Source organism: Nesoenas mayeri, assembly GCF_963082525.1.
Source record: "Nesoenas mayeri genome assembly, chromosome: 16".
In the NCBI taxonomy this organism is placed as follows: Eukaryota; Metazoa; Chordata; class Aves; order Columbiformes; family Columbidae; genus Nesoenas; species Nesoenas mayeri.
In genome coordinates, this window is record NC_137562.1 from 13,523,584 (window position 1) to 13,542,598 (window position 19,015).

Here is a 19,015-nt window from a genome sequence, read left to right on the forward strand (position 1 = left end):
CTCATCTTCGTGGTCATTCAACCACACCTGCAAGACGGTACAGATCCACATCAGCTAGAGTCAGTTCTTCCCCAAACTGGGAGGATTTACGGATTCTGGAGCACCACAGAAGTGAGACTAAATGGGCAAAAATCACATCACTTGAGACATGAAATACAGATGCAGGTCTGATGTCAAATCCCAGCAGGGGTACTTGAGCCCTTATCTAACATTTTGGTGCTGGGACTTTCTTGGTTGAGCTCAGTAAAGCAGAGACACCTCTTCTCCTTCAACATGGAAAGTAAAGCTGCTCTCATCAACCAGCCAGTGGCTGCCTTCAGCATACAAGGAGATATTGCAAGCAGAAGGGTTGTTCTCATGTGCAGCTCTGCCTACAAAATACCTGTCAAGACATCCACATTCTCAAATCTTCACGTAGTCTGTATGAACAACTACAACCTCTGGATTACTGGTAACAGAAGAAGGACTCAAATCTGACCTTCAATCTGTACATAGATATTTACTGAGCCTAAAAACACTGAGCATAGCATAAACCCCTCCAAATCTTCCTCTAATAAACCAAGTGCTTGATATGCCAGTCACAATATGATTTCTGGTTTCTACAGCTTTTTAGCAATATTAAGATACAACAAAACAGCCAAGTGCCTTCTGCTATGTACCTCAGAGCTTTCCACGGGGATGGCCTTTCAAACACATAGATATAAAAACGCCACTATTGTTGTAACACTGCTAACTTTTATAATAAAAAGCTCTATTCTTAGAGGTAGGCTCCTACAATGCACATGTAGGAGTATCTATGTATTTGTTATTCCACCGAAAGCCTGTTTGTCTCTACAAAATACTTTACCAGAGGCAGGTTAAATATCCACTTTGCAGAATTGCTCATCCTAGAGCAAACAACTCTGCATGGAGCATGAACTGCCGGCTTCTTCCCTGAGCGTATTTCCAGTGCCCCACAGGCAGCGACCATTATATCCCAGATGTCACCAACACATAAGGATGAATCCATTCCAGGTCACTCCTTTGCAAGTCCCACTCTATGCAACTTCAACCCAAAGCCAGCAGTAGATAAATACTTGGCATGGCTATGAAATATATCCTGGAAGATTTATCATTACTGACTGTCTTGTCTGATAAGAATGTATTACGCTTGATCAGATGCCACTAGACTTCAGTGAGCATGTTAGCTTACAGTGATCAAGCCAGAAGAGCTGTATTACAGCCAATTTTACAATTACAATGTAAAGTCTAATTAGGGGGATGTTTCGGAATCTACAACCTGTAATATTTTTTGCCTGATAGTAAATCAATTGTTGCTTTGCTCAAGATCACAGCTAGAGTGATGAGTTCCTGGAACTCTACATATAAACAGAGTGAAATACCGACAGACTAAAAGCTGTTTGTCTAAAAATGGATGGGCTTCCTACAGTTTTAACATATGGACAGCTCTCAGTGAAAACAAGCCTCAAGCTCCTCACCACTATCAGTTCAATGATGATGTTTTCATTTGCTTGCAGTTAGGTAGGATTCAATACCCTCAACAGCAAAAAAATTGCTCTGAGAAGGAAAAGGGCCCAGCTCCTCCTTCCCCGAACAGGGAATGGACCAAATTTTGCACCACTTACAACCTAGTGGATAGCGGCACCGGAATTTGTTACACTGAATCCAGAATTCTCAATAGGATGGATGTGGAGAGACAAACCCCACAACCACAGGAACAGAGACAACCTGAGAGATCATCTCCCCCATTCAGGAATATCCAGGCTCAGTGTTATCTCATAATCATTTTCTCAAGGTAACCAGAAGTCTTGCTGTTAACCACACACAGATGCAGTAAAGTGTGTCCAGTTACCAAATCATCTTATTCCTACTACAGAATTACTTTTAAAAATCCCTCAAGGTTAAATCAAGCACAAAAGTATTTTCTAGTCTTATATTTAGCATATGTGTTTCAATAATGGAGGAAGCCCAATTTCTCTGAGTGTTTCAAAACATACAAAGAAACCCCCTGCCTTTAACTGAACCGAGGTTTTAAGAGAGTCAGATGAACTGCTACCATTTTCTAACCTGTTATTAGAACTGGTCAAGGAAGAGAATAGTATCTTAAAGGGTTCAAAAGAGTAAATTGTCAGCCTGGTAATGATCTTACAAGTCCAACAGTGTTTCTGGCGTGGCTGTGGCCTCGAGGAGCTGAGAATGAGGAGCCCAGGGCCCCATTCCATAAAACATCCAGCTCCAGCACTGGGCTGGATTTGACGGGGAGCAGAGGGAAGCACTTAACACCCACCAGCAGCCTACGTCAGCTTTTTATAGCCTACAAAAAAGGAAAGGCTGGGAGGATTCTCACAGGAGGAGTGAAGCGTAATGCTGATGTTTGACAGCTGCCAGCTAAAAGGAAGACTGGTGGAAGCTGCATTTGCTGTTGCTTGGAAAAGCACAACTACGTGAGCTGGATTTAATCCGTGGTGGGTTACAGAGTTTGGAATTTAAACCACCTGAGAAGATGCATTCATGCAGGCAAACAGTTACGTGTGCAATAGCCCCTCTGTGCAGAAAAAGGGTTGAAGATTTACAGTTATTCTCTAGATACAACTTGTTAACTCAACTGTGGCCAGTTCCTCAGAGCTGCATCTCTGGGGCTCTCTCCTTTCACCTCCCCCAGGTATGCAAAGCCTTAATTTGCTGAGGAGCCAATGCCAAACCCCTGGGTTACACCAAGCAGCTGTTTCTCAGGTATTGTCAGAGCTGACACAAACTACACCAACACTCAGCAGAGAGGCTTTGCTAAGTACTGCATGGCACTATGGGACTCCCTTACACATAGAGGCACTGAAGTCTTCTGGCAGCTGCTAATCACTGCTGACGACTTCAGCATCAGAGCTGGAAAAGAGACAAAAACCAATATCCTGCCCTGCTGCAACTTTCACCTACCAAAGCGATGATTTAACTGTTATTTATCAGCCAGAGACTGCAGGTTAACACAAGTGTTGTAACATCTAGGGAGATCAGAAAAGCTTTCATGGCATTTCTGGTTCGGCAAACCTTTCCTCCTCATCCCTCTGGAGCCCTGTGGTTCTGGAAATCCAGAACAAATCGGAATGCAAAAGCATACTGCCCCTAGAATCTGTGTTGAGCGTACAGAGTAAACAAACAGAATCAATAGGAAAATGAGATCAGCAAAAGTCTTTTCAGTTTTAACAAATTAAGAGTTTAAATAGTACAAATAAGTTTTTTTAAATTACTTATCCCAATGTAGACCTTTGTCAGTATTTTATTGCAGTAAAATTCTATTGCCAGGGCCCCTTATTGCAACATCAGTTTTAAAGCCTATGGAGTGAAGCCCGTTGCAGGAAAAGTTCTGCTTCAAACCTGATGGCAATCTGCAGTAACGAGTTTACAAGAGCAGAACAGGACCCACCAGCGCAGTTTTTGATGGTGAGCTGTCACTGCAAGGGGATAACACCTTGCAAACTTCCTAAAGCAAGCACAGAGTTTAGGCTTGCTTGTTGCTCAGGTCCTGTAAGTGCTGCATTCAGCTATATGGAAAACAGCTCTGTCCACTCTTGCAAACCCCATGTGGCGGTTGATCTCCCTTCCATGATATTATGCGTCACCCAAGAGTGAAAATTCAGGTCTGAACTGTCACCTTCCAGAAGCTTGGTGACTTACAGCAAGAGGCTCAGATGCAAAGATTTAAATTCAGATCCTTTCTTCATTCCAAGGCATCTCTTGACTTCCCAAGGATGGGGAGGCAGCACACCATACCTCCCTTTGCCATGGAGCAAGGCTAAGATGACTCTTTTTACATCATACTGATGCACATCCCTTCCTCTCCTGAGAGCCTTGCTCCACCTGCATTACTCATTCAACTGCAATGGAAGTAATTGGCAGGGTTAAGTACAATCCAAGACGAACGTGGCCGCCGCAGTCAGGATGTCCATAACCAACTTCTCCCCTTGGAACGCAAACAACCTGGCCGGTGTGATGGATCCAACCAGCCCACCCACGTCTTGTTTCCTCTGGCGTGAGAAACAGATGAGACTATGAAATTCTGCAGCACCCATGCACCTTCTCTTCCATTTCCTCCATGGGAGCTTTGAATTTCAAGAGGGGTGGATCACCACTGGCCACTGTGTAATACACCGAGGTCCCATTGGAGCTGTAGGGAGAAGTCCTGGATCCGATTAGGTGTGACTTGGCCTCACCCCCATTCTCGGCAACTCCTGCCACGCCGCTGCCGAAGTGGGTGCTGAGGAAAGGGTGGTTGAGGAGTTTGGCTGCCGCCCGCTGCCGCTTCAGTTCGGAGAGGGTTTGGTGGTTGTGCTCCTTGTAGGTGCCCCAGAACTGCTGCGTGTCGGGGAGCCCGGGGTTGCCGTAGGGCAGCATGTGGCCGGGGTTGCCGTCAGGGTCAGCGTGCATACTCCAAACGTCCCCGTTGGAGAAGGTGTACTGGTAAGGGCTGGCGGATGCCATGAGTCCATTCTGCAGGGGGATCTCAGAGTCACACTGAGTGCTTTTGTTTGCTAACTCCGGAAGGAGGGAAGAGTTCTCCAGCACTGAATTCTGTAACAACAAGACATGAAAGAAGAGCATATTCCCCTATCCCTCGTAACACAGTTCATCCTGTGAGTACTTCCTAAGCCTGCTCACACTCAGCCCTTCCACCAGCCAGGTATTGTAGCACAAACACTGAATTCACCCACTAACAGCACCCTGTAATGCTGTGAGCCCCAGCCAGGAGCTGGTTCCCAACCAGGAACATGGAACATTAACTCAGAAGGACTCACAAAAAAACCCAGATACACGTATTAATATAACATGACAATAACTGAATTAAAAACAAATAACTGCAAAACAAGACTACAATTCTTTTGCGATTACCAATTTGTCAGCTGTAAAGAGAAAATGCACATACTGTATTTTCTGCTAGGGCTGTATCTCAAAACTATGCAGCTGTAAATCCAAAGCAGTGTTTCCATCCGAGCGGGGTATGCCAATTTATATCAAATGAGGATTTGATCTGATGGATGAGGTTTACTAATTTTTCAGCCACCTTCCACCCCAGGGCACCCATTGCTACTGAATCTGCACTACCAGCCCTCCTCGGTGACTCCCATCATACAGAAGAGATTCCTTACAGGGTCTGTATTCTCCTGGTCAGACCGAGTCTCTCCAATTTCTCCAATGAGACCTGAGTTTCTTCCTTCTTCTGCCACCCCCAGTTGCTGCCAGACGATGGCCTCTTTCTCGCACTCCTTCCTGTAGAGGTTTGTTCGGTCCGTAAGGCTGGCCCTCCTCACCACCTTCCTGCGGGACAGGGACAAGGGACATCGAAACTGTGAGCAGGACATGACAATTCCTCTTACTCTGTAGCTCTTCCCACCTCGTCTTCCCACCTCACAACCTCTCCCACTGGAATGGAATGTGAATTTAGGCTCCTGGCACCCACACAAAGCAAAGGCATTGGTGTGGATATTAAAGGTGGGAGGAATTGTAAGGAGTTTTAATGTAGTACTGCAAATCTGCTTTCGATCTCATGCAGCTCACCTAATGGATCTACTCTGCAACCAGGGGAATATATGTAGAGGCCAAGGGCCCACGGGCTCTTCAGGGAGTTCTGTGGTCTGTGGGACTGATTTGGTGTCTGGTAAACATAAAGATCTGCACAAACTGCCTCAACACAGGATCTTGGCCATAAGAAGCACTACTGAGGAGCCCAAGTTAATCCTTTTGAAGCACTGATTCTCAGACACCAGTATCAGTGGCTCAACAGGGTGAATTCTCACCACTTGGTTCTCTGTTCAGAGGAGTTCTTAAACCACAACAGTGCAGACCCAATTTCCCCCCAAGAAACACCACCTCTTGCTAGTGAAAGAACCACTCTTCAGAGCAGCTCTGCCTTCAGCAACTGAAAATCAGCTTCTGCTTTTCAGAGTTGGTTCGGAAAGGACAGACGGGTTGTTCTTTGCATGTAAGGTGCTCTGCAACCTCACCTGGGTGGCCAAGAACCTCACCTGGGTGGCCAAGAACCGCACCTGGCTGGCCAAGAACCGCACATGGGTGACCCACAGGGAACAAGGCGCTTACCCCCGGCTGCCAGTGCTGGAGGTCCTTCGACTCAGGGAGGATTTATGTCTCATCTGAGACTTCATGATCACATCGTGTTTGTGTTTCAACTCCAGAAGTAAGACTTTGAATTCCTCCTCTTCACACAGATCTACGGCATACACAAACCAGGCCATTAAGTGGACAGTTCAAACGTGGTGCCATTAACATCATGTTACTGTTAATAACTGCACCTTCCTTCTATTTACAACTACAAATGCCAGGAGGACAAGAAGGGAAATTTAAGCTGAATATGCTTAGCACATTAATATTTAAACAAATGGTTTGGATACCTAAACAGCATCAGAAAAGCAGAGCTGCTGATTGTGACAGCCTTGCGGTGATCCAGCTGTTCAGCCAGATTTTGTCCTATCTCTGCAGCATGTTGTGCCTTTACCCATATGGAAGGGTGAGAGATACATTGACTTCTGTATCAATGCTTCAAGATGGGGGGAAAAAGAAATTTCTGGAATTACCAGACTGCAGCTCCCCTGTATGCAGCATATTTTTCAATTAAGGCTCGGAAAACCTTTTGCCAAAAGAAAATGTGGCACAAGGTTATAGGACACACGGTCAGATGCTAGCACTTTGGAAGTCTTACTTGCAATCTGTTCCAAGACTTGTGTGCTTTCGCTTTCCTTTCCAGCCTGTTCTAGTTTACCACACTTCACTGCATCAAAGCAAAGTCAGACAACTGTCCTAGGGCTACACTCAACAGCTGCTCAGGTCCAAGACTACAATACAAGGGCAGGGAGTCTCCCAAGCAAAGGTACAGAGGGATAATATGAGTGGAAACACACAGGAGAAAGACTTGATGCTTGAGAAACTCCTTCTCCCTTGTTTTTATGAGCAGGAAGCGTTTTCACAAGTAACAAAGTAGGCACTTTAAAACTTCAGTCCCGGTTAAAGTAACTAACTTGGATTCTGAAGACACCTGAACAATAATGTTGATGCTTCTGAAAGCACCATATGAAGACTCCAGCACACTTAGGGGGAAAAGTTTTTCTTAGCGATCTCTATTTTTTAAGCTTAGTAAACTCACCTATTGGCATCTCATCCAAAGATGTCCTGGCACTCAAACTAGCTCCATGGGACACAAGCAACTCAGCCATCTGCATCTAGAGAAAGAAAGCCAGGTTCATCAAGGTATTTTAGGTAAACACTGTCCTCCTCAAAGCTGAAAAGTTGTAATTAGATAAAAAGCAATGGCATGCATGCTCAACTCGCCTCAAATTATTGTGGTATGCGTGTGGTGTTAAACATTGTCCTACCATCCAACTGCTCAGACATACTCCCCCCAAACTTTCTCAGCAATGGGTTCTTTTCAGAGCCCCAAAACCCTCAGCTGACACTGTCCACTGAGTCCAGCCCTAGTACAGGTTTCTTCCATTTGCAGAGTGCTCCACAATTGTCCAGGCAGAAAGAAACGCCACCCTCAGACATGCCATTTGCAACAACATCCTTACCTGTCCCCAGAAAGCAGCAGCATGAAGCGGTTCCCAGCCGTCCCAGTCCTTAACATCCAGGCTTGCCCCCTGGTCCAGAAGGACTTCAGCTGCATGCAGATAACCATTGGCTGCGGCTATATGCAGCTAGGAGACAAGGAACAGAGCATGAACCACCTGCAAGGGCCACGAATGGTTTTATACACCAAGTTTCAGTTGAATTTCTTGGATAACCTCTGAGTCCAGATCTGGACAGGCAGCACGCTCCACATTCAGCAGATGCCATCAGGTCAAAAGCAGGTTGTTCCTGTTACTAAAACTCAGTATTACCTGCATATAATGCTGTTTGGAGAAGACACGCCTTATCAGTTGTTAAAATAACCTACATACGTGGGTTAGAAAAATAATTTTTCCGTATTTTAAATCAAGTTATGTCAGCCGTACTCATGGACAGAGCCTGTTCCTACGTGACAATAAACTAAAACAGGGAAAAAGATCAAAATAGCTTCCTCACTGCTCTCAGTGACCTGTATGTGTTGATTTTGTATAATTCCTGCCATGGGGCAGGTTTTGTAACCTGCGGGCTGAAGGAAGACAGGAGTGAAGCCGCAGCAGTTTCACTCACCAGTGTAGCACCTTGGGCATCAGTCCGGTTCAGGTCTTGTCCAGTTGCAAGTATGTCATGAATGTCACAGATCATGACCTGCTCCGGAGCAGCCCGCATCTCATTGATCCTTTCCTGTGTAATTCCTGTTGAAATTCAGAGTTAGAAGAGTTCAAAAGGGTCATTGTCTCCACTGGTTGATTAAAATTAGACTTATGATTTGTGGCTGAAATGACCTCACATCCTTTTCAGACGCTATGCAGCTAAGGGGATTGCCAGCTGTCCTTCGCCCTCACCATTATCGAGGAATCAGAGAAACTAGACAGAGGTGGGTTCCAAGAAATTATGCCAGGCAGCAGCTCTCTGCTTTTCTCCAGAGGCAAATCAAGAGCTGAGAAACAAGGTAATTTTTAGTACTATATCGACCCATTTTTGTATTTTCCATGAACTCAGCCTCCTTACCTTGATAGGCCATGCAAGTCTCAATGACATCCAGAGTCGGTTCATCTTCACAGAGGTCATACGGCATGTTGCCATCTGCATTTACTGCCAACAAGTCCGCACCGCTGCAAGGAGAAAGCGGAGTTACACGAGAAAGGAGCTCAGACATCCCAGAGCAGACGGTGCCAAACACTGGGCTAAATGCTTAGCAAAAACTTACTGGGGTTAATAGTTGCCCAAACGTCACCAAGATTTGTGTGAGACGAGAAAGATTTGAAGCAAAGCCGTGGAGCTATGAATGGGGAGGATAAATTCCAGAAGTGGATGAAAGGCAGGACGTGACACCTCCTGTCCTCTCCTGAGCCTGGCACTGGACAGGCCTGCAGCTTCTCAATGATCAAAGTGATTTATTTGCTTAATTTCTGGTAAAAATGCCAAGCAGGTGCTTGTTATCTGGGCATCTAGCAGTCCTTCAGTGAAAAGTTCACAAGGATCAGAAAACTTGGGAAAGATATGGGTTCAACAGCGGAGGGAGCCCTCCATCGAGCCAAGGGCATGTTGGCAAAAACCAGTATTAAAAAAAGAGTCAACTGGTGAATTTTTATTTCTGAGTGTCCAAAAGCACTTCTCTAAGTGCTTTAGTGATTCCAGGAGGTCACTACTGGGAAGTAAAATTGCCGGTTAAATTGATCACTGTGCCCATATTCCCATATAGTAGGAAATTTCCAGCCTCTTCTGAACTGTGGCGTTTTAGCCAGCTGTTAAATATTTTCAGCTGAATTCTGATCTAACTCGACAGTGACCAGCCTTGAAGCACAGCAGACAGTATCCATCTGCATTTAGATTCCTGTTTCTTTGTTTATTTTTGCCTCTTTGACTGAGCAGAGCAAGCTACATTGAAACTCCCATTTGCAACGTACCAGAATTAGTTTAATCAGCAAATAAAAAAGCAAGACACTGGACATCTTTTGTGTGCCGCTTCCTCTGATGGCATGCAAGGGTTCCAGGTCCCATCACCAATAGCACTGCCTTAAAAGGCAGCATTTAACTAGTCATTTGATATTTGACATCTCCTGTAAAGGACAACTTTGATTGTAGCCAGCAAATTAAATCGCCTTATTCCTTGAAAGTCTAGGAGAAGACTGTTTCTGAGTATAGGGTCATGACATTAGGCTACTCTAGTCCAAATTTACTGGCAACTGCTTACCACAGGGCAGCCTATGACAACCAGCACCATAAGCTCCAGCTCCTCACCTTGCCACCAATCCCCATGACACTCCCTTATTTTCAATGAAGAGTCAGGAATGCACCATGTTGTTCCACATCTGTCTGCTCCATTTTTATGCCTCCCATTCAAAAACTTCCCAACCCAAGTGAGAACGTCCTCCAAGGGATGATCGTTTGCATCCTCTGCTCCACGTCCTTCATTATATAGCCAGAGAAGAAGGGCCAGATTTTCAGTGCTGGTGTCCCAGATGGCAGTGTCATGGGAAGGAGTGTCCCTCCCCAGGGAGGAGCAGCAGGCACTATGTTAACACTCCCAAAGGACACCATGTCCTCTACACCATCGCTCCGGGAAATGGAGGAGAAGGCTCCCGCGTCAGGACTACCTGCTCCAGACAGGATTCACAGCAGGTGCTCATTAAATGCTGCACGTGAGACAGCTCAAAACACATCTGGCTTCTTCCTTCTTGCCAGCAAGTCTAGGAAAGACTTGAGCTTTATTTAAGGCCTTGGTAAAGTCAAGTGGAAGGTCCAGTGTGAGCACTAGTGTCACACCACTGGGGAACAAACAGTACAAGAAGCTAACTGGTTCCTAATTAAGAGCCAGTAAGACAGGTCACAAAGTTCACCCAAGTATTTGAGCTACACAAACATGCTGTTGTCCTCCTACATCAGTGTCTCTTTGGCTGTGGCTGGAAGACCTGAAGCCGTATTTAAGAGCTTGAAGGTGGATCGTGCTGGCTGCTCCTATTTCTATGCATCCAGTGACCGTGGTTCAACAAGCACAAACACAGACACATACAAACCAGAATACAGACAAAAAGTGGCAAATTCTGGCCCAGTCTCCAGAAGCTTCATGAAACTGAGTCATCTAAGGTTTTACTACATCTCTCCTCAGCCTTTCTGCTCTTCCTCCTCCACCCCCTTGCCCCACGCAGGAAGGACTCTCGTTAATAGCCTGAAAGCAGGGAATAATCACCAGCGCTGCAATCTTACAAGGTGCTAAGCAGTCTCGGTTTCCATCCACAGAAGCTGTGGGTAGAATCAGATCTGCAGAAAGGGACACACAAAAAGCCACCTACTGCTGGATGAGAATCTTCACCAGGTTGATATGACCACATGTAGCTGCTGCGTGCAACGGAGTCCACAGCTCGTTGTCCTTCGCGTTGACATTGGCCCCATGGTTGAGGAGAAGCTTGACTATCTCTTCATAGTTGTCTATGCAGCACTGGTGAGGAAGAGATGCAGACAGATTGGGTTTTTTTTAAACTTTGGGAAGATCAGTCTCATACCTGCTCAGTTGTACCAGGGTACCTGCATATTGAGACCTCCTTTATATGGCAGTGTTTGGCAACAAGCATCCCCACCAGGGTTAAACACCAGCTGGAGCCGAGCAGGTCAGAAGGCACCATGCAGAACCCCTACACTGGGCAAACTGAAGGTCACTGTGATTTACAGGGTCTTTTGGTTTGGGGGTAAAACCAGTAGGGAACAATAGCAAATATTAGGCTGCCCAGGGAGGTTGTGGAGTCTCCTTCTGTGCAGACATTCCAACCCGCCTGGACACCTTCCTGTGTAACCTCATCTGGGTGTTCCTGCTCCATGGGGGGATTGCACTGGATGAGCTTTCCAGGTCCCTTCCAACCCCTGACATTCTGTGAAATATGCACACAGCTTCTGTCCCACTGGGTCTTCCATATTCAAGAGCAGAAATTCAATGTAACCAGTTTAACCACATACCAAGGGATGAGCTGACAAGCTGACATTCCCTTTTCTTAGGGAAAATCCCACACACTGGCATGTGATGAGTAAAAGTCTTCTCAGCAGCTCACGCTACCTACCACAGTTATCTGAAAAAATGCAAGTTGGTTTCTCAGAATTATGAGATAATTCACAAGGCACCTTTCATCTCCTGAGAAAAGAATAATCAGCATCCTTGATGCACTGACACCACAGTCCCAGAGGCAGCTGCAAAAATCACCTCAACCGCTTTCCTTTGGGGAAGGTGGAACTTGCTCTTTGATCCACCTCGTGCTCACTTTTTGACACGAACACACATATAATAAAGACACTAAAATAAGATTAGTTCTTGTTCAAGAAGCCTGGTTTGTGGTCTAGACATTACTGCAGACCCACACGGGAGACTCGCAGCTCAGCAATGCAACATGGGCTTGTAATGGGGCTGAATCACACCCCGCAGCAAGCATTTTAGCAGCTGAGTGACAAAGACCTTTTATGTATTTCTGTTTATAATTTGTATATGAGGTTAAAATCACACCTGTCACACAGCCAAGTTATCACAGAGGCATAAGTTTCATCCTCCACTGGAAGCCACTGCTAATGGGCAATAGTGTTGAAGTGGCAGCTTCTCCCTCTGCAGGGATTCAATTAATTCTAGTGGATGCAAAGTTCCCACCTCAACTCCCAAATGCACCTTGACAATAACAGATCCTTCAGTGGGCAACGTGGGATCCTCCCTGGCTTCAGCTGATGATGAATGCGATGAGGCTGCCAGCATCTCAGGCTGCTGTCTGTCTGTGTGCACAATTGCATCTCATCGGAGAGGTGCTGGGGACCTTTTATTCTTCCAGGGCCAGTTCACATTTTTAAGCAAACATCCACCCAGCTTTGAAGAGAGCAAGCAACTTGCAAAGGAGTCAAAAATCCCAAGTCAATGGGGGCATTTAGAGCAGGGACTAATGGAGAGAAAGCCACGAGTCCCCGTTCCGCCCTCGCAGCGCGTGTGACAACCGTGCCACTGTTTCACGGCAGCGGAGGAGGCAGCTGCCAGGCACAGCGAGTCCCAGGGGGAATCGCTCTCCTGATGCTTTTGCACCAAAAATCAAGACTCACAAGAAGGGATGGGGACAAAGGCCTTAAAATAACAGAAAAACCCTCGTGGCATCAGTGCAGAGGAAGGACACAGATTTACACACCACTCTGACAAGTCTTTATTTTACTGGTGATCAGCTGCTGCCATCTCATCCAGATTTCTGGAAGCCCCTGAGCCTGCAGAGAGTGGCAGCAGGCTCTCCAAACACCCTGTGCATCATTTATCTAAACCAGCTTCAAAACTCATGGGTTGCCAGAGTCTCTAAAATTGAGTTAATCCACTTTAAGAGTTCGCAGCCCAGCCCTGCAAGGATTAAAGGCTGGGAGAAATGTTCACATCTGAAACCCATCCCCAATTCCTGAGCTCTTATTATCACTGAACAAAGTCTGGGATACAGCAAGAGAAGGGTTTGATCTCAGTTTGCTCCCCAAGAAACAGGATCACCAGCACAACACGGTGAAGTTTCACTGCTTTGACTGAGCAACAACATGAAATAGCAGTTTGTTTCTGCCCTCCCCGGCAGGTCGGCTCAGAAGGCAGCAGGAAGATGTGACGGTGCAGGGAGCTGTGACCTCCTTCCACGCCTCACCTGATGCAGTGCAGTTAATCCGTCTTCATTGCACAGGTCTGGGCTGATGTTGCTCTTCAGCAAGTAACACACTGTAAGGGAAGGAGAGAGGGGAAAGGAGTCAGATCAGTGATCCCCACCCATCTCTTGCTCTCGGTTGTACCAGCGTGGGCTGAGCTGCAGGAGACCCCGCAGCCAAGAGCTCCACACTGGTGTGAACCCGCAGCCACCGCAGTGCTGCTGAGCAACAAGCCTTCTTGGTTTTACCCAGCAGAGAGCACCAGCACACAATTTTCTCCCAACTTCCTTCCAGAGGAGACTTTGCTGTTACCCCTGTCATTTTCATATGGTTGTGCTGGAACAATCTACATTTCTATCCTATGCTTTGCAACGCCTGCACAATGCAACCCAGGAGAGCTCAGAGGCAATCAGTGATTTTTGGGTCCCAAGTTAAAATCATAAGCGAGATCTCACTATGGGGGGGATGAATTTGTCAATCTGGGACGAGACACCCAATACGTTCAGGGGTCTGCCAAATCTAAAATACCCCTGGGTTGCTTTGGACCCTTCACATGAGCTGTTAGGTATTTGAACAAAGCTTCCCAGCAGCTTTACTCTTTTATTGCTGCTTTGGGGAGAAAGGATAAGATTTATTCCATTAAAATGCAAATTTCTGAAACATATGAAAAGCCATCAGCCCCGAGGTAAAACAAGTTTGCTCTAAGGTACAGATCTTGCACTGGGTAATAGCAAAAAGGCTGGCAGTGGAAGTAAATTAATAGTAGCACCAGGAACTCTTCAAATTCAACACTGCTGACAGAATTTGATGATCTGTACCCATCTTCTGTTGTTTACTTGCTCCTTCCCTGCTTTTTCTCCAGAGCTTTCACTACCTAATGCTTTTTTCACCTCAAATGTCACTGACAGCACAACTCAAGACCAAGGTTCACAATCATCTCCCTGAGGCCACAGTAGCAACAGATATTCAAGTCCCGTCTTACTTGATGGCAAGGATGCAACTATTAAGCAAAACCAGAGCTGCAAAATAAGGAGCACTAACAAAGCTAAAAGGGAAATAACCATCTTCAGAGCTGGCAATTGAAATGACAGCAAAGCTGGTTGCTCCCAAAGAACCTACAGCCTCTGCTGCTGCTTCACACCATGGAGCGCTGTCCCGCTGTTAGAGGGAGCTCTTTGCCCAGCACACCACGGCTGCCCCTGGGGACGCAGCACTCCTGGCATCCATAGCAGAAAATGGAAAACACGTCCACAATGACATCAATGTTGATTTACGAAGCTTTGTTTAAAATACCTGGAAAACGCACTGGCAAGAGAGACAAATTGAATCAAAGTGAAATTTTGTTTGGAAGCCAGGGGTCTGACGTTACCAAAAAGGAAGGCAAAACAGAACAGAAGCGAAATAAGAGACTTTACATCACGGGATCATTTCACCTGACTCAAAATGAATGCTGGAATTTATGTTTGCTGGAAATAATCTCAAGGCATTGACACCTGCTCGATGAAACTGATACAAAAGAGCAGCATACAACAAAGAACAAAACTCATCCTTCACCATGAAGAGTCCAAAGAGTCTGAGTTTTTCCAGCCCTAAGCCCAGTGCAGGAAGCCCCACGCCCACGCATGGCTCACAGCCCCGACACTCGCATGCTTGACAGCAACAAAAGCCCCACATGCTGCCAGTATATCCAATTTAATGACTGCGCTTCTACTGTTTCTGGCCAGCCCCAAGCTCCTGCTCTTCTAATCCAAGCTGAGCGATAGGCGAGTCATTAGCCAGTGGAGCTGGTTGCCTCTTATTTGCTTTGGATGCTCTGCCATTAGGGTTTTAATTCAATCTCAGTCATTAAGGAGCCATCGTGTACAAATGACACACAGGTCCATAATCATGTTTTGCCTCATTATGGAGATTTGGACAAGTAGATGTTGGCAGATAAACCTTAAAAGTGCTGTCCCTCTATGGGAAGAGCAGTAGCATAAATTCCAGCTTGTTACACAGTGTGGCATTTTGTGTTGAAGGCTCTGTGACTGTGCCTTGACAGAGCTTGTCCTCGAAGGGTTAAGATTCAGAGGAGGATTTATCTTACCCTAAAGCAGCTTTGACTTCTCCAGCAACCCCCGCAGCATCCCTCATGCTCACAGTGCACCTTCCTTAGCTCCCATCTGCCCTGGACACCAGCTCACCCACAGCCCTCCAAACATTTCCCAGTGTCTCCCAACACACTGAAGACCGACAAGCACAAGACACTAGAAAAGAGCACAGAAAAGTCAGGTAATGAAGCTAGGTGTGGATGTGGTACCGATAAGTCAGGCAAACACAGCTTGAAGAAGAAATGAACCTCCTTTCCAACCAGTCCTAAGCTGGAGTTGGCATCTCGGGGGTTCAGCAGGGGAGCGCAGGGCAGCGACAACTGGCTCTCGTCCCCAAAGTCAGAGGGATGTTGCATTCAGTATTCCTCATGCTCCAGACAACAAACCCCAACAGCTAGGCACAAGTTTCCAACAACTCTGATTTCCTATTTCATATGCCCCCTTTTACAAGTGAGGGGGTTTACCCAGCATCTCACCAAGCTTGTGGCAGAATGCAGCCCCGATTCCTGCCCAGCACCCGGGCACAGGGTGGCAAAGAGCAGCTTCATCACCCTCCGCTCCCTGCGGACAGACCTGCAGAGGGTTGTGGAGAGATGACCTGGACACCTTCCCCACGGGAAGAACAAGTCCTGACGAACTTCAGGAGAAATGTGCACGTGTGGGTTTTCCGGTGGAACAGGAACAGGGGTTGCACAAATGCAATGCTCTGCAGTGCTGGAAGCCGAACGCTCAGCTCTGGTGCTGTGGCACTGCCACCGACCCAGCTCCACTGCTTAATGTGCAACACAAGGGACAGGGACCTGAGCAAGCAAAGGGCTTCTCTTCAAGTCTGCTGGTGCCTAAAACCTTCACCCCCCACCTCCAGACATGAATGATGCCACACAGGTAGGAAGTACACACTTCAGCTCACAAGGACACAGATTAATCACTCAACACCAGCTGATCGCCTTCTGTCAGCTAAAGCCTCGGCACATCACTCATGAAATAAAGATTCCCCCATATACACAAGGTATAGCGTGGGGATGGGTCCCCCGTGAGCCTTCTGCGAGCTGAGGTCACTCCGAGTCCAACAGAGTAAGTTTTTATGGGTCACATTGGTGTATTCAGCAAACAGCAGCCTCCACTTTAACACTTATGATTAACTTCTTATAGAGAGCTCAGTGCCTGAAAGTGCTGAGCTCTTTAAAATCTGTCCTTCCTGGCGTGTAGGCGGGGGAGGTGGGGAGAAAGGGCCGGGTGCGTGGATATACTTCATGACATGTCAAGCACAAGTTGTGGGAAGCGGTTTCAAACGCATAGCAAATGAAGGAATGAAAATGATTACAATAAGAGCTGGGTGAACAAACTGTTGTGAATAATTCATTGCAAATTATATTAACTGAACAATCACTCAAATGTATTTCCCATTATTCTGCCTGCTCTGCCTATAATTGATCTTCTCACACGCCAAGATGGTATACATTAATCTTCAATTTATATTTTATCATTAACATCTGTGCTGTGGTAAATGGAAAAAGCTCCCACGACAGCTGTGAAAATACATCCTAGGTTTTAAGTCACCCTCCATCGCAAGTCCCGGGGCAGCCTCAGACAGATTCTCCTCCCTGAACACCACGAACCCCCTTCTCAAGAGCTCCCTCTCCTCCCAAGCACATCCAAGCCTCGCTTATTCTCCCCAAAACCCGTAAATCAGGGGCAAGACAAAGAAGCTGCTACAAAGGCCCTGAGGAAAATTCAATGCGGGCTAATCAGCTCTCTCACCTGAAGAGATATTCCAGCACGATCGTTTTTCATCGATGTTACTCCCCACTGAGTTTGCACCAGAAACAGCTTTTCCTGAAAAGTTCCTAAACTAGTTAAAGACTTTTCCACAGAGGAAAAACTGCCTTTGTCAGTGCAGTTCCTCCTGAGTCAATAAGCTACACCATAAAATTCTGGATATTATTACACTCCCAGCTTTTGCATACCTTCAGTATTAATAACTCATCAGAGAATAAGCCAACTGATATGGATACCGAGTGGGGAGGTGGAAAACCCCAAACACCTTCCTGACAGGAGGTCCTGGTTCCTCCCAAAAATACATAGTGGCAAACCGTCCATACTGGAAAGTAGCCTTACCTGCGTGCTCTGAGTTTACATACACACACAGGCCACTAGTTTTTAAATATCCAGGTTTATATTGATCCTTTGCGCTCAACGATCTCTTTTTGAAAATATTTAAACTCTTCTGATTCACTTACTGGTTCTCAGGCCACCTTTAAAAGCTACTGTTGCATTGAATAATATTGCAGTAGAATAATTCTTGTACATTTACATCTGATTTCACTGAATAAAATGAAGTTTCACTTGCATTAAGGTGTGTACTTTCCCACATCGGCAGAAGTCGCTTCCACCCAAATGTAGCTCTAGTCCAAAACCCAGTGTAGCAGAAGAAACTCTTCCCAGCATCACTTGTAGTGAGTTACCGGAGGTGCCTGTGCCACATTGGTGCGTTGGCAAAGACCGACCCCCACCTGCCAGGCACAGCCCTATGGATGCACTTGGCTACTTCAAAGCTGCATTCTTCCTGCTATGGTTCTGCAGGGATATTTATTACACAGGATAAACTTTGCCAGGAAAACAGCACCGAAGCTGTGAGTGCTCTGCCAGCCAAGCATCCAGCTGCCTAACACAGCATACCGTGATATTCGCGTTTAAAAGCGTATCTAAACCCTGAGCAATAACAGGATGGACTTACGCAGCGTACAACTGAGAGCGCATCCTGGTCCATTGAGAAACTCTGCAGCTCCCTTCAGTTTTTTGAAAGACAAAAACCCACAGTAAAAAACCAAACCAAAACAAACCCAAACCACGCTCAGACAACCTCTAACATTTAGTACACCTGAAAATAAGTACAGCCCAGTTTGCCTGCTGAGCTAGCAACTGAGACAGCCCGTCATGGTTGATCACCAAGCTGTCTCAGGAAGGTTCAAAGCCTGCTAAGACACTTCCCACCTAGTTTATAGCCAGGCACACACATTCCTTCTAATATACTCACAAAACCTGGGAAGTTTGGGAAGATGCCAGCAGAGCCCCATCTGCTTCAGGCCACGTTCACACAGGCAGGGACATTTCATGCAGCTACACTCAGCCCCGGTGCTGCTTCTGTCAAGGAAAATCTGTTTCTGATTTTGATGCTTCTTGCTCAAGAGGGGACACCCTTCCCGAGCCCCTGCGAGCGCCCATCGCACAGCAGGCTCTTCCCATAGAGCTTAGAAGCGTGTGCACCAGTTCATATACAGGTTTTATTCTGACAGCAACTGAAGGTTGTCCACAGCTCATATATTTATTTAATGTGCAGGGTCCAATTTTTTCTCCCCAACTTTGCATCTGTTTCAATTGATTTTTGCTTTACGCTTTTCCCCTGTCCATCACTGTACCACCAGAGCACCAAGAAGAACAAGGTGACCACCACGTACATCTGCGTCTTTGATGAATACACCACAGCCAGGTGCCCAAACTCAAATGCAACCCACATGCTTCTTGTTCTGCATCTACAGGACTTCAGGCTCCGATAATTCACTTGGAGCTAGTGATGCTAGAGTATCTTTCTTTAATGGCTGCCATCCACCTGGGATTATTCGGATAAGTAACAGTGTGCAATTTACACATCTGCAAGTCGCTATGCTCAAAGGATGCAGCAGAAA

General features: G+C 46.3%; 1 protein-coding gene across 2 annotated transcripts in view; it reads right to left on the reverse strand.

Moving 5' to 3' along the window:
* Positions 1-4,041: 4,041 nt before the first annotated feature.
* PPP1R16B (protein phosphatase 1 regulatory subunit 16B) overlaps positions 4,042-19,015 on the reverse strand; it is a gene marked incomplete at both ends in the record, with an annotated part of 36,291 nt that continues 21,317 nt past the window's right edge. The window contains 9 exons of one of the 2 annotated variants that reach the window (XM_080354508.1): positions 4,042-4,563; positions 5,139-5,307; positions 6,088-6,217; positions 7,148-7,223; positions 7,572-7,697; positions 8,176-8,300; positions 8,617-8,720; positions 10,902-11,047; positions 13,242-13,312. In XM_080354508.1, the coding sequence (XP_080210634.1) occupies positions 4,042-4,563; positions 5,139-5,307; positions 6,088-6,217; positions 7,148-7,223; positions 7,572-7,697; positions 8,176-8,300; positions 8,617-8,720; positions 10,902-11,047; positions 13,242-13,312 (1,469 nt within the window). The remainder of the gene's footprint in view (positions 4,564-5,138; positions 5,308-6,087; positions 6,218-7,147; positions 7,224-7,571; positions 7,698-8,175; positions 8,301-8,616; positions 8,721-10,901; positions 11,048-13,241; positions 13,313-19,015) is intronic. The other variant, XM_080354507.1, reaches the window with a different exon arrangement.